This window comes from Erpetoichthys calabaricus, chromosome 9 (genome assembly GCF_900747795.2).
Source record: "Erpetoichthys calabaricus chromosome 9, fErpCal1.3, whole genome shotgun sequence".
NCBI lineage: Eukaryota > Metazoa > Chordata > Cladistia > Polypteriformes > Polypteridae > Erpetoichthys > Erpetoichthys calabaricus.
In genome coordinates, this window is record NC_041402.2 from 166,235,930 (window position 1) to 166,252,645 (window position 16,716).

At 37.5% G+C, this 16,716-nt stretch overlaps 1 protein-coding gene across 1 annotated transcript in view; it reads right to left on the reverse strand.

Moving 5' to 3' along the window:
* LOC114658237 (myelin-associated glycoprotein-like) overlaps positions 1–10,727 on the reverse strand; it is a 115,605-nt gene extending 104,878 nt beyond the window's left edge. Inside the window, exon 1 of the mRNA XM_051932263.1 lies at positions 10,450–10,727. Within this exon, the coding sequence (XP_051788223.1) occupies positions 10,450–10,522 (73 nt within the window). The 5' untranslated portion in view covers positions 10,523–10,727. The remainder of the gene's footprint in view (positions 1–10,449) is intronic.
* Between the last annotated feature and the right edge of the window lie 5,989 nt (positions 10,728–16,716).

Below are 16,716 nucleotides of genomic sequence, written 5' to 3' on the forward strand. Positions count from 1 at the left end.
ATTGGGATTTTTACACCAATTTTGGATATTTAAGAAGATGGTTTGTTACTACAACACAAAAAATGTAGATAGGATTCTTAGCCAATTAGACATGATTGGGAGAGTTTTGACAGAAGCTTTGTGGAGGGAGTGAGTAGAGACACGGCACCAGTTTAGACTTAGGTTAAAGGGTTGAAACAAATGAGTACTGGGGATGAACTGGAAGAGGGGAAGTGAAGGGAGGTCGACATGTCCTGAGCGGAGACCTCAGCTGCAATTAGAAAAAATAGGAAATGGATGTGGTAGGATGCCTGGATTGAAAAGGAAGGAATGATTCAACTCCCATCTCATTTAGTCATATATAGCAATCAGGTCAGAAAACATGAAGTACTTGGAATGTTGGTATGTTGGTTTAATGTATTTACTTGGGCATTAATTTTCACAAACGGAGAGCAATTCTTCTAATTGTTTTGTAAATGTAGTGAGTAATAAAACAACGGTAAAGAAGTTTCTCCCAAATCCCCAACAGGTAATGCACATAAACAAAACCAATTGGGGATTTGTGACACCATGAATGACAACTCTGAAATCTGCTGTAATATGTACAGCACTTTATTGACAGCATTGAACCTTGAATATAAAGTTGTATGTATACAGTACTTTAGACCAGAAAATAATAAAAAAAATTAATTATACTGAAATATAAGAAATTTTAAACTTACTTTTGACATCTAATAACTTATGCTGTGTAACATTTCTTCTCCACAGCGGGTGAGAGGCCTGACACCAATAAGAAGTTCCGTGGTCATTTATATTTGGAGTAAAGCTGAGAACACTTTGCATTTCTCCAAAGCGTGTGAGAATAGGTGTACTTGTGAGCTCACTTGGTAAAGCACTGAAAAGATCTTTACGGAACCAACTGAGTGTGATGTTTTGTGGATGCATTCCTCTGACCGTGCAAGTGAGATTGGCTGATCTGCCTTCCACTAGAGGGTTGTCTTCTTTAATTTCAACAGATGAAGGTTCAGCTGAAATTTGAGAAATGGCACAAATCAACATCTCATAATACTGGAATTATTTATCTTTAAAATATAAAGGTAAGATATTCTTTATACAAAATGGACTATAAAAATATTATTCAAACTGTATCAATAAGGAAGTGTCAGGTCAAAACTACTCAAATACATTGTCAAATTCTCCCTGGGAGAAATGAGCTGGAAGCATTATGGAAACCATAAGAAAGGGAACTGAGAACTGCAGAAGTTATTTCTGCTTCTGTTTAAAGGGTTAAGAAAAGACACAGGATAAGATATATATACTGGGGGGAAAGGGCATCACAACAAATAACAAATGGCTCTTAACCTGTCAAAATGAGGTTAGAAAAGCAGAAATGGTTGCATAACTTGTGCTAAAATGGAGAATGAATAATGAAAGGGCAGTTTGCCCTAAAAAAATTACCAAGCACTGAAACTGCCCGAGACAAACCTCCACTGAATATATTACTCTCTTTGTTGGAGATCTGAGGAAAGACTTTAAGTAGAGAGATTCAATGCTGTAATCATTTGACATTCAGTTCTTAAATAATTTAGAAAATGGCAAGTCTTTGCTAGGGTAGCACTGTGGTACAGTAGATGCCGAGTGGATGCCATGTGGATCCAATGTCCTGGGTATGAATTCCACACCTGAATGTTATCAATGTGGAGCTTGCACATTTGCTTCTTGTCTGCTTGGGTTTTAAACTTACATCCCCAAAGACGTTTAGTTCCGGTTAACTTGTAGCTCTCAATGTTCCTCTGTAATGTGTCACAATAGGTTATGTAATGGGCCCTGCGTTGAGCCCAGTGCTGTCAAGATAGGCTCTAGCATCCACTGTAACCCTGAATTAGATGAACAAATTAGACAACAGCTCTTTGCTAACATGACCTATTAATTTATCTTTTTTAGATGCTCTGGAGTACAAAATTTTGTACAAGGTTTTGTCCCTTGGTTTTCATTATGAAGCCATAATATATACATCATTACAGTCTTCACAGGAGCATCTGTAAGTCATTTTAAGATTAGAATTGTAGCATTTGTTTAAGTAAAATAAACACCTCACCGTTATTCAGTTAATTCACATAAAAATAAATAAAACACAGTTTTGTTCTGCAAGTCTAATTTGTACAAGAGATGCATTTGATCTGAACAAAAGTACAAATCAAATCTTTCATACCATAGAGTATCACCTTGGTTCCTGATCCTTCACCCTCAAAGGAAGTGTTCTCACCAGGTATTTTCACATTGCATATAAAAGTTTTTTCATCATCCAGTGTGGTATTGACAATTATACTTTTGGATTCACAGAACCTTTCTTGATCCACAGTTGTGCATGTTACATTTGCAAATACTTTCCTATATGATGAGCTGAAACCTCCATATGCTCTGCCAAGACATGAGCAGTTGAAGTAACAAAGCAGTTTGACTGGTGTTCCCAGAGCTGCAATAACCTCAGGTGGCTGACTTACTGGTAAATGCGCTAGCAAGGATTACAGAAAAGAACCAAAGACAATATATTAAGAAACAATATATATTTACAAGTTTACTAACTTTAAAACATTTTAATTAACATTTTATATAAGTAAGCAGCAGACAGTTGAGGACTGGCTCCTATCTTGCACTTAGTGCTTCCAGAATTGATTTCCAAGATTGTGGAAATTATGTGCCACAGTATATAAAATGTATTTTTTTCTTCAGTTAATAAAGTCAAACTGAATATTTAATTTAAGGAAGTTGCAGGATAATAAATTGAAAAAGCATTGATATGTGTCCTGTTACAATATTCCCAGAGTCACAGATATAATAAACAGTTTAAAGTGTTTGATTTTGGCATTGAGTCATCTGTCATGTAGAAACACAAAGTTAAATTTCGGTGTCCCAAAAGAAACTTAGTGAAACTTGTGGCAGATGGCCGGGACCCATGCCTGGTCCGGATGCCCCTTTGACACTGGATCTGGGGGAGCAGCCATGGGATGCAAACTACGTCCCCCAGAACACTTGGTGGCAGCCCCCCTGAGTTGCATCGGCCCACTTTCTTGGAACACTGGAGCTCATCCCTGTTACGTTCCATGGCCACCGCCAGGAGGAGCTGCATGGCTTAATGAGCCCGTGTGGGCTGAATGTAGCCACACCCGGAAGTGCAGCCTGAATTAGGTTAATTACCACCTGAAGCATTTCTAGGTGGGCTATAAGAGGAGCCTACAGCCACTACTCGAGAGCCAGAGTTGGGAGGAGGAGGAGGAGGACGACGACGACGACGACGACGACAACAACGACGACAACGAAGAAGAAGAAGAAGAAGAAGAACATGACACTGCCTGGGAGGAGTGGAGGTGAAAGAAGAGTGTGTTTTGGGTGTTTTTTTTTTGGTGTTTTTGGGACTGTGTAGGGCCTGTGAGACACAGGGAAGATTTGCCCCACAGGCTGAAGACAATAAATAAAATCTTTTTGTTTATTTTGATACGTGCTTCCATTGTCAGTCTGTCTTGGGTCGGCGCCAACCAAGCGCTTCTGCCACAAACTATTTAATTTAGTCATACTTAAAAAAAAAAAAAAAAAAAACCCAGGGTGACAAAGTGTAAGGAGACCAGAGTTCACATTCTGGGTCCTGCCTCTGCAGAGTTTGCATGTTCTTCCCGTGTCTGCATGGGTTTCCTCTGAGTGCTCCGGTTTTCTCTCACAGTCCAAACATATGTATGTTAGGTGATTGATGATGCTAACTTGACCCAGGTGTGTGTTTGGTGTGGGGGTGTGTGCTTGCCCTGTGATGGGCTGGCGCCTTATCTGGGGTTTGTACCTGCCTTCCACTCTATACTGTTAGGTGGGTTCGAAAATTACATGACATGACAAGTACATAAGTTACTCAATGTGTTTTCACTGTTGGCGTGAAGCTTGCCCCTTTTCTATTTGTCAATGTGGGCTTTATACCTGGCATCCCTTTGATACAATACACTGTACCACAGTGCAGCACCTGAAAATACTGTAAATTGTCCACATATGTACAAGGTATAAGAAAATGCATAAGTAATGTTATTGTGTGAATTCATTGAATGTCAAAGCTAAAGAGAATTGATGTATTTGCATTGTTCCATACTGTTGTCTAATTTGTCTTAATGATTAAAAAACAACTCATTAGAGTGGTCTGCACCACAATCATCCCACGTAAAAAAAATACCTTTGTACTTTATGGATTTACAGTAGGTGGGCTGAATGCATTCCTGAAACTGGAATTTCTCTTCCACAAACCATTTCCACAAGTTTTTAGATTCAGTGTTAAATACCATTTTGAAAAAAATGTTGCTTTTTGTTTTTACATAAGTTACATTTGCTCCATGGCATATGACTTTTTCAAGTTTAGAAAATTATTTGAAGTGTATTTTGCACTGAAAAATGGCCATCTTCCTCTGTCTTAACATTAGTTCAGGTGGAAACAACTTAAAATCAAGTATTTGCTAAACATGTTTTGCTCTCAATCAGTATTTGTTTTTCTCTATTCTTATTCCTTCAGAATATCATTAACCCCAAGAGATAAAACTGTCATGTAAAAGGTTTTTACAAAAGTATGCAAGGTCAGTTTGATCCACCCATTTTCTTAATCAGGTAAGAAAACGTTAAAAGAATACAAAGCCTTCCTCTACTGAAAGTGTGACCACAATTTTCTTGAGAAAACTTCAAGGAACTAGTTGAGGAGCTTCTCTCTTCCTACCAAGTACTTGGGTGCAACACATCATCAAACATCCATTTTCTACTCTTTCATTTAGACTTTTTCTCCTGAGAACATGGGAGCACTCTTTGATGAACATGGGGAGCGTTTCTAGCAGGACATGTCTGAAATGGAGTGATGTTATAGCGAAAAGTGGAATGAGCCTTTGTTAGGAGACATCTGTTAGCCATTCTATGGAGGATTTCAGAAGATTATAAAAAAACTACCAAATGAATACTTTTTTTTATTAAATATTATATGTAATGAGATTACAGGTGTAGTTCATAATTTTTCATGTATAAATAATTAATTAGAAAATATATTATGTTTTGTCTTTAAAATAGTGTTTGTTCATTTTAAACCTTTGTCTCTCAAAAAACTGGATGGGATAGAGCAATTCTTTTGCCAGGTTTAAGGTAAGAATATTTTAGTTTTAAATAAACTAAAAGAATTTTCAATATTAAATTTGTGAATATGGAAAGAATTAATTAACTTTAGTGATTTGACATATGACATTTTATTTGCTTACTGTATATATTTTCATCTACCTATATTTCTGTCCTCTTATTTTAGATTTTAATGTTTCGAACACACAACATCTCACATGAGGTAAGTACTAGACAAAAGTAAAACATTACCATGACTAACATGTAAACAATATGTGATAGTAGACTAAGCGTACACCAGACAGTAAGAACATCAACGTTGTGAGAAAAAATTAACCCTGTAAGAACTTGCTTCATTAAGCTGATATATTGTGCTTCACTAAACTATACTATATATGAAAAAGAAAACTACTATAAATGTAACAGATTTCATGTCTGGATGTGTATGTGTTTTAGGCTTTGGGGATGCAGTATGGCAAAAAGGAGGCTGAATATATCCTGGCAGCTTTGAGAGCGAGGCCCGGATGCATGTCCAGAGCAGGACACATTTCCCTACAATTATACTAAGCCAAGTGAATGTTAACAATCCCGCATAGAATGTGGGAAGAAATTGGAATTGCTGTGTCAGCAGCACAGGAGCGCCGCTGGGGACTGTACTTTCTCCGGTCCTGTTCAGCCTATATACATCGGACTACCAATCCAAGTTGGAGTCCTGCCACGTGCAAAAATTCACTGACCACACTGCTATCGTGGGCTGCATCAGGAATGGGCAGGAGGAGGAGTATAGGAACCTAATCAAGGACTTTGTTAAATGGTGTGACTCAAACCACCTACAACTGAACAACAGCAAAACCAAGGAGCTGGTGGTAGATTTTAGGAGGCCGAGGCCCCTCATGGACCCCATGATTATCAGAGGTGACTGTGTGCAGAGGGTACAGACTTATAAATACCTGGGAGTGCAGCTGGATGATAAATTGGACTGGACTGCCAATACTGATGCTCTGTGCAAAAAACGACAGAGTCGACTGTACTTTCTTAGAAGGCTGGTGTCCTTCAACATCTGCAATAAGATACTGCAGATGTTCTATCAGACGGTTCTGGCAAGCGCCCACTTCTATGCGGTAGTATGCTGGGGAGGCAGCATAAAGAAGAGGGATGCCTCACGCCGGGACAAACTGGTGAGGAAGGCAGGCTGTATTGTAGGCATGGAGCTGGACAGTTTGACATCTGTGGCTGAGCGACGGATGCTGAGCAGGCTCCTGTCAATCATGGAGAATCCACTGCATCCACTAAACAGTATCATCTCCAGACAGAGGAGCAGCTTCAGTTACAGACTGCTGTCACTGTCCTGCTCCAGTGACAGACTGAGGAGATCATTCCTCCCCCAAACTATGTGACTCTTCAATTCCACCCGGGGGAGTAAACGTTAACATTATTCAAAGTTATTGTCTGTTATACCAATCACTCTTTAATTTAATATTGTTTTTTATCAGTATGCTAATGCTGGAGTATGTGAATGTCCCCTTGGGGATTAGTAAAGTATCTATCTATCTATCTATCTATCTATCTATCTATCTATCTATCTATCTATCTATCTATCTATCTATCTATCTATCTATCTATCTATCTATCTATCTATCTATCTATCTATCTATCTATCTATCTATCTATCTATCTATCTATGTTAGCCTTGCACAGTAACGTCTACCAGTTTTAAATGGATACCAACATTTGAATGTTTTCAAATAGCTGAGAGAAAAAGGAAGGACCACAAAACATGTGGACAAAGTTCTCAGAAAATAAAAAATATACAATTTTTACCTTGGAAGAATGAAACCACTTACAAGCCATATAACTAAATATTGTACCAAATTCCGTTATCTGTTAGGCCTGGCATCTAATTACAAAAAAGGTTGGAATGAAAACCTGCAGGCACTGCAGACTTTCGGAACTGTAATTGAGTACCGCTGTTCTAGGTGGATGTTGCACATTGGGGATGGTTCAGGTGGTTTCCCTCTGTCTATGGGAAGTTTTTTGAGTGTCTATAAAATCACCATATCTATCTATCTATCTATCTATCTATCTATCTATCTATCTATCTATCTATCTATCTATCTATCTATCTATCTATCTATCTATCTATCTATCTATCTATCTATCTATCTATCTATCTATCTATCTATCTATCTATCTATCTATCTATCTATCTATCTATCTATCCCCTCACATGGACAATATGAGCACAATCAATAGCCAGGTCTGGAATTTAAACATAACGCTATTGGCCTGAAAGACTAATAAAGACAAATAAAAATAATAATAACAAATATTCACAAATATATACCATTATAGAATACAATACAATCTATATTAATATATATATGAGAGATTTTAATATAACATATTCATAAACATTTCAATGATTAGCAAGAAACTACAAAAATAATTAGCAAAGCACAGCAAATTTTTAATATGATTGTATGATGAAAAACTGCTACTAGTCCCATCTTAATTTCTCTGAAAATTCAAATGTTATATAGCAGCATAATGCTTAAATCTGTGAGCTTATGTTTGATCGTCAAGTTGCAAAATCTGTCTTCTTGATAACTGATAATCTACATTATGATGTATTCAATAAGTTGAAAGGAAGTAAATGTGTTACAGGATGAAATCTTATCAAATTGTGGTAAATGGTCTTTTTTATCTATGGGGGCTGATAATACTCTGACTAGGGAAAGTTTTTTTTATCGCGCAGAGACTGATGAAAAAATCTATTGACATAATAAAAATGCAACACTAGTTGTTAGTCTGAAATCAGAACCTTCATCGTTGCAATAATAACAAATAAATGAGAATATAAAAAAAATAGGAGCATGAGGAAATAAAAACAACAGGAATGCCAATATCACCTGTGACAATTAACAACAGCCATTTTGCAGTCCTTCATTATTTTTTTTCAGTCCCACACTAAGTTATCTCATTTCTAGAAAGACTCTGGTGAAGTGGCTGGCCAGTGGCAGACAGAGAGTAATTTCTCCAGATACTACAATTCAGGTAGTCCAGAAGGTGTTCTGTAGGGTTAAGGTCAGGACAAAAGGCAAATAGCACCTGAACACAATACTATTCATTCCTCTGAGACACTTGCATCAATAGCAGTGTGTGTGTGCGTGGTTGGCATTATCCTGCTGTAGATATATGCAGAGGGACCTTGACAAGTCACCTTGCTCTAAGGACAGCAGCATGGGGCCTGTCCCTCATTTTTCTGTCATTAATGCTAACTTTGTGTCTACCAGCACTTTCAGCAGCGATATGGCTGGCAGATCTGAAACCATCTTTCAGATGTACCAATCTGATGTGTTGGTCCTGATCTTGAGTAGTCAATCTGGGGATGACCAGATCTTGGACAGTTAGATGTTCTGCTGGTGTGCTGAAATCTTTGCTGCAGTCAGAACACAGTGGAGCTTAATCTATAGTATCTGGCAGCACTGCCACATGACAGGTTAATGGTCTTCTCCCTTACATCTTGTGGCATTTAAGTAATTATAGAATGCAAAGAAAACAGGTTAAGTGTGGCTTCTGTCTTACTGTGTCATAAAAATTGAATTAAGGCCTTTTCAAAGGTGATCTGCTGAAGTATTATATAAGTATTATACTGCTGTCACTGTCCTGCTCCACTGACAGACTGAGAAGATCATTCCTCCCCCAAACTATGTGACTCTTCAATTCCACCAGAGGGGGTAAACGTTGAACATTATTCAAGTTATTGTCTGTTTTTTTTATCTGCATTTTTTTTTTTTTTTTAAATTACTCTTTAATTTAATATTTTTGCTGCTGGAATATGTGAATTTCCCCCTGGGATTAATAAAGTATCTATCTATCTATCTATCTATCTATCTATCTATCTATCTATCTATCTATCTATCTATCTATCTATTATTACACTTGGGCCTTTTTGAGTAGGAGTGTAGAAGACGAGCTTTTGTGTGTTTGCCAGTTTGAAATGCCTCATTTCCACCTTGCTGCTCAGATGGCTGAGAAAATGACAACACATTTTTTATTTCTAAATTTGATGTGTTTATATTTTTCAATCAATATAAATGTGTTTTAACTGTAATTTTCTTTATTCAAATACAGTACCTTTTATTGTGACTCAGGTTAGAATAATCCACTGAGCAGCATTATGCTAGTTATTATCTGTATTGTATGCAAATCCATAAAGTTCTAAATGATGTTTTTCATTCAACTTTTTCTATTTTTTGTGTTATTTTTTTTTGTTTGTTTTTTATTTTATTTTTCATAGTGTTCTGATTTTGTAAACAGAATCTTGCTATATATCAGTGAAGTTGAGTGACTGTAAACCTTCTATAATTATTCGGGTTGTCAACCGCTTTTCAAGAGCCACAGTGAATATCATCTAACGAATAAAACAACATTTACAGTATTTCTTGTTTGATACCTTTATCCAGGGCAACTTACAATATTTGAGAGATACAAGTGGTTACATTTCTTTTGTTTTTCCAGTTGGGGCACAGGCAGTACTGAAGTGACTAGCTCATGGTTAAACGGTGTCAGTAGTGGATTTGAAGTCTAAAGCCTAAACTTCTATGCCACACTATTTGCCTTCACTATGGAAAATCATATTTTTATGAAATCTGCATATAGTGTATTAACTAATTTTTTTAACTAATTCAAATTAGAAATGTCACATACAGACGTGTCTGGACCAAAATAACGTTGTAAGATATAAATGTTTATGGCATTTTTATTCAAGAGTTAAAACTCAAATACTGGCCTATCTGGCAATTCTTTAAAAGCTTTCCTCTAAATAAACAGAAGTATAAACTAAGCAAAAGAGTTACCTTTAGAAATACTATTTAGTTAAAAATTCAGTGAATACTTGTTGCTTCTCACAAAAACAAAAGAAAAAAAAGGTCCGACCAAGAGTAATATAAAAGTAAAACAGAATTGAAATAGAAAACAAAAATACTATAATGGCACAGGTGAGCAGTTTTACCATATACTTTACAAAAGCTCTGTATTTCTGTCTGTCGATCTATTGTATATGCAGGTCATAATATTTTTTGAAAATATTTTAAATTATTAAATAAAATGCACTACATACATTTTTTTAAATTTTACATGTTTATGCCTTTATAACAAATGTTTATAATCATTGTAAAGAAAAGTTAAAGAAACCCAGAGTGCAGCATTTAACACTTGCCCTAATTCAATATTGGAGGGCACTTTCAAATATACAATATAATGTTATTCTGGTTAAGGCTCTCTAAAAAACAAATTAAACAAAAGAAAAAGAAGCAGAGCACATTCAATTAAAAAAGTACTTACTCGCTAATTGCTTACTGAACTGCCAGACAAGCAGGTAGAAAGAAAAAACAATGAAAGATGCTGTAGTCATCATTTCTGCACATGCTGTTTGTCTGACTACTTTCCTGCACCAGTGTACTTCAGTTTAAAAAAAAGGAAAGAAAAAAAGCTTATGGCAGTGGGACCGCTGTGAACACAGACTCTTTGAAAATGCAGTTTGGAAGATCACTAACAGAAATAAGGAGTATCCCCTCATGAGAGACGTTTCTCAATGAACAGCAGAGAGGATGTCAGTGCAATCAGAAAAATGAGACAATTTGAGAGGACCAGCCCTGTTTCTTAAAAGGAAGGGGAAGGCCTATAACTTTGCATATCATTTGTACTTTCAGAAACATTTTCTGGAAATCTGCAAACTACAGTAAGACTAAGAATACAAGAAGAGGATAAGAATACAAAAAGATAACATGAAGTGCAAAAATGTTGACCAAAGCAAGTTTAATAATGTAAATTTGGTGACTTTTGCAGAGATCAGGAATAAAAAATTGTGATTGTGATCTACAGTACACGCTTGTCTTAAACAAACAAGTACTCCTACAACAACAACAAAATAATCCCTTTACCCAATATTTATTAAAGGTATTAATATGAAGTGTATATGGCATTAATAACTTCACAGTGCACATTTATTCTGTTGACATTCAGCGAAATAATGGAAATATATAATTACTTAGAGATGGATTGCTACTTTTCCTCTAACCGGCTATGTAAGTAGTCAAAAAAAATTATATTATGGTGTAGCAGTAGAGGTGTGTATCCACCTCTTGAACCCTCAGGTACCACTCCAAACACCAGGTAAAAGTATAACTATTATTTATTTTGTTATAATACAGTGCACCAAGCACCCTCCACTCCACACTATTCATATAATCAATTAACACTATCACAAATACCAATCCTCCTCTCCCAGACACTTCGCCACCCTACCTCCCAGCTCAGCTCAATGTCTGGGCTTTCCCAGAGTCCTTTATACTCCCTGACCCGGAGGTGTTCCTGCCCAACAGTCCACAAGTCCTTATTCCTTCCGGGTCAGGGTAAAAGTCCTTTTCTTCAACCTGGAAGTACGTCATCTCTCCTGTTCACGTGACCAGGACGTACTTCCAGGTTATAGGGCACATACGAGTCCATGAGCTTCCCTACAGTGACTCCCGGTGGTCCCCAAGGTATCCAGCAGGGCTGTGTATAAAAACTACATAGTCCATAAGGCCCTGCTGGAATTCGGGCCCATCCATGCTGTCGGGAGAGCTCCTCCTGGCGGCCTGGGAGTGAGGACCGGAATATGAAGCCGGCCATCCATCACAATGGGCTTTATAGGAATACATTAATGCAGTTTTATTCTGCTGGGTAGGAAAATTGGAAGGAGCATAAGAGATCAACATTAACCATTTATCTATTTATTAGATCGATCCCATCCAGGATTGGTTCTTGCCTTGTACCTAATGCTGCCATGCCATGATAGACTTCAGCATTCAGTTAACCTTCATTGGAGTTAATGGATTCAGTAGATAGAAAGATATTGAACATTATTTAAAGCAAGTTAGAATCATTGCTCCTGGATTCTCATTTTCTCCTACAGAGGCATAGTGGAGAGCATTCCTAACAACATCACAGACTGGTATGATAATATGGCAACTGCACTGTTGACTACAAGGATGGTTACACTGGACCAGTTAATCACCAGAGCCACACATCCATCCAACTCACAACAAGAGATTCTGAAGAAAGCCCTTCCCATAATCTCAGACCCCAAACACCCTAATAACAAATTCTTTTCCAACATCCATGCCAGCAGACTTACAAGCAGTTTGTATGTAAAATGTAATTATCTCCTCGGCCTGTTTCAAGACTCCTTTATGGCATCAAATTGTATTCACTAAGATAGATAGATAGATAGATAGATAGATAGATAGATAGATAGATAGATAGATAGATAGATAGATAGATAGATAGATAGATAGATAGATAGATAGATAGATAGATAGATAGATAGATAGATAGATAGATAGATAGATTTATATGGTGATTTTATAGACACTCAAAAAACTTCCCATAGACAGAGGGAAACCACCTGAAGCATCGCCAATGTGCAACATCCACCTAGAACAGCGGTACTCAATTACAGTTCCGAAAGTCTGCAGTGCCTGCAGGTTTTCATTCTGAACTTTTCTGTAATTAGATGCCAGGCCTAACAGATAACGGAATTTCGTACAATATTTAGTTATATTGCTTGTAAGTTTTTTCATTCTTCCAAGGTAAAAATTGTATATTTTTTATTTTCTGAGAACTTTGTCCACATGTTTTGTGGTCCTTCCTTTTTCTCTCAGCTATTTCAAAACATTGTATTAACACAGATACTTCAAGAAGCATGTACACAGTTTACATGGGGGCAAGTTCGCTGGAAAGCTGATCATTCCTTTGTCATTTTTCATCTTATTATAAAATGATGTTGGTAAGAAAATAGGCAACAATTAAAACCTAAATATAGCTAAACAGGCAATGAAGGGTTCTGAATTTTAATAAGCAAGTTAACTAAAATTAAACAACAAAAATGTTCTTTTATTAGTAAGTGAATGGTTCAAATTAAGAAATTGGATAAAGTGAAAACCTGCAGTCAACTGAGGACTCTAATTGAGTACTTCTGCCATAGATGATGCAATGGCAGCCATTTTGCACCCGACACCCACCACAAATTAGATATTAGGTGGGAAAGGGGTGTGGGTGCTAAAGAGTTAAATGGTTAAAAATCTGAAAAATGACTAAAGCCTGAAAAGTGTCTTGCTTAGAAAACTGTCTTCTTAGGAGAAGGGCTGCAGCTGTTAGGTGAAGAATGATTCAAGGTTACAGCATGTACACAAGATATGAGTGGAGGAATTGTTCATTTAAACAGTTCTGGAGAAGGGGTAGGCTGTAAATTTCATACACACAAACCTCAAGCTGACATGGGAAAGCCAGCAGTTGTGTATGCCCCTGTGAGGTGCTGTGAAGGTTCGAGGGCCCTGTATAGGGAATGGACTTTAACCAATTAGAATAAAGGAGATAAAGTGTATAGTGTGTGATTTTTGTGGTTTAACACATCAGTGATGTACAGTATTATCAAGGTGCCTTATTTTTGTAGCCATAAGATGTATTCTTTTATATTATAACTGAGATATGCAAACCTGTTAAATAAGCTGAGAGTACAAATAAGTGCTTCACCCTCTTTTTAGTGACCATTCCTTCTACTAATCTGTTGGCTTCAGGGATCTCTCTTTCACAAAAAGAAACAAGGACAGATAACAGGCTCCCTCCTGGCTGTTTCTTTGGGGTGATTATTTACATCAATTAAATTTCTGCCACAAGAGAGACAGACAATTAGAGACAGGAGATGATGAGGTGGTCATAGCTGGTGAGGCTGTGGTGGGCAATTGAGCTGGGACTTCGGGGTACAACCTACTCTTTGCAAGGGATGTCCAAGGATCTTTTAAAATGAAAGTGTGTCATTTCTTTAGTTTTATCTCTCGTCTGAAGTATGGAGCCTTTTTTCATCACAGTGTCACCATCACTGCACTGGTGCATTAGGATCTATACACAGACCATCAACAGCTTCCCCGGTTTATCACCCATCCAAGTACTGACCAGGCCCAAGCATATTGAGCTTTAGATGAATTACATTGTTTGAGGTGCAGGTGTTATGGCAGCTGCAGTGATACAGGCTGTCCTCATACCTCATTTACTTGTACCTTTTTAAATGCTGCTTTAACTGTTTGATACCTTTTGCAAGTTTATATCTGATAATTATACCTATTTATTGGTCAGTTTTGCTTTTCTAAATTTCTTTTGCTTTCTTTAATATTTCTTGCATTTTCAGTACTGCCTAATGATCCATCCAGTGTCGATTCCCTCTTTATATCTGATGCTTCTGAAAAAGATTCTGCCTCCACTTGCAGCTGAAAATTGGATTAAGAGGGTCAGAAAACATTCATTTTGAAAAACAAACTTAAAGGAGAAGTGATATGGTCACCTACACAGTGAGTCAAATAGAAGTTTCAAAAAGCAAAGTTAAATTTAACACACTGAAAAAAAAACATGCTTGCAGGAAAAGAATGTACAGAGTATTTATAGCATTTACTGCATGTGGTTAACTGGCCCGCATACAGTACAAACCCAATTGTCTCTACAATCTGATTTTATTAAAGATAAAAGGTAATGTCTTCTGTGTTTTGACCAGTGTATAATTACTACCTCTAAAAAAAAATTTAAAAAAATAAAAACTTGTGTAATTGGAAAATGTAATTTTCTGCTGACCACTGGACTAATTTTAGAACTCACTAGCTGCAGTACTTTGAAACACTTCAGCAGCGCATATCAATGGTGTTGCATTACTTATGAACATTTTAATAAATTCATTTATTTTACAAAACCCGGTTAGTTCTGAGAAAATGTGTTGAGTATAGAAACTAAAAATATGTTAGACACTCTAAAATGTAAATCAGAATTGAACTTTATTAGTCAAATACACTTGTATGTACTAGGAATTTGACTTGGTGCACTTGATGTTACATACATAAAAAATAAGTAAGAATAAACATCCGTAAGACGCTATGAGTGAATAAACAACTCTACAGGACCCACACATATATGAAGTATTGCAGTGGAGAAAGAGCTGTTCCTATGGTATGAGGTTTTTGTCATGCTAGATGTCCTTCTCTTGCTGGAAAAAGATTTTTCTTGGCTATGATATTGCTTACATACCTGACAATCCTGGTAGCATGTAAGTGATGAAGCAATGGCAACTGTCAGTGAATCACCTTCTCTGCATTTTGGATATATTATCTTTGGCTACAGCAGCAGCAGCAGTAATACCAGACAGTAATGGAAGAAGTGACAATGGAGTCTGTGGTGGTAGTGTAACAGGAAAAATATCCTATACTGAGCTTACTTAGTGAGTGAACTGATGTTCAGCTTCCACTTGAGATTCTGAGCAGTAATAGTGCCAAGGAACTGGAAAGACACCACTGTGTTTACTGGTGTGATATACATCAGTTGGGGTGGACTCCTCTTAAAATCTATTACCATCTCCGTGGTCTTTTACACATTGAGATCCAGATTGTACTGACTACACCAAGACACTAGATGATCGATCCCCCTCCTATAGGCAGACTCATCTTAATTAGAGATAAGCCCAATGAGGGCCGTGTCATCTTCAGACTCCATGAGTGTTACAGACTGATGGACAGGGGTCAATCATTGATATACTGGAAGAGCAGTGGAGACAGCACACAGACTTCAGAGGAGCCATTGCTGACAGTCAAGTGTTCAGAGATATGTCTCTTTAGCTTCATCTGTTGCCTCCTGTTAGACAGGATGTTTGTGATCCAATGACAGATGGAAACAAATACATTCAGCCTGTTCTGAAACAAAGCTGGAAGTATAGTATTAAATGCAGAGCTGAAATCTGTAAACAAAACCCTGGCATAGTTACCAAGAGAATTCAAGTGCTGAGGGATGAAGTGGAGTGCCATATTAAGGGCATTGACCTGTTCACTATGTAGAGGGACCTGAAGTGAATTAGTGACAGACGGCGGTCAAGTGAGGTACAACACAAGTCCAAAGAATAAATGCTGGGGCTCCAACTGGGTCACCCCTTTTAATAGAATGGTCTTGAAAACAAAAGAAAAAGTGCTCATCGCTGTGGATTAAAAAAAAAAATGATAAGGCAGCAGTGTCTCATGTAGAAAACAGATGCTCATCTGAGCGGTCAGACTGGGGTAGAGCTCTCTCCTATGGTGGATTTATGTTCAAATGAGACAACACCTTCCAGGAGCACTTCGAATTTATAGTCCTCTGAGCAGAAGGGGTGGAGTCAGTTGTCCTCACTAGGTGTCTTCTCGGAGCTGTGGCCAGAAAATGACCCAAGAGAGGGAACCATGAGATGATCAAATGATTTCAATACCACCGAAGTCAGGGCCAAAGGTCTACAGTTGTTAAGTCCATTTGAACATGGTACTTTAATATGGAGGAGTAAACTGAGTTTGGCAATGGTTGCTTTACAGGAGCTCTGCCTCTTGAACACCATATTAACATCCATCCATCCATTATCCAACCCACTATATCCTAACTACAGGGTCACGTGGGTCTGCTTGAGCCAATCCCAGCCAACACAGGCAGGAAACAAACCCTGGGCAGGGTGCCAGCCCACCGCAGGGCATGCACACACACACGCACACAAACCAAGCACACACTAGGGACAAT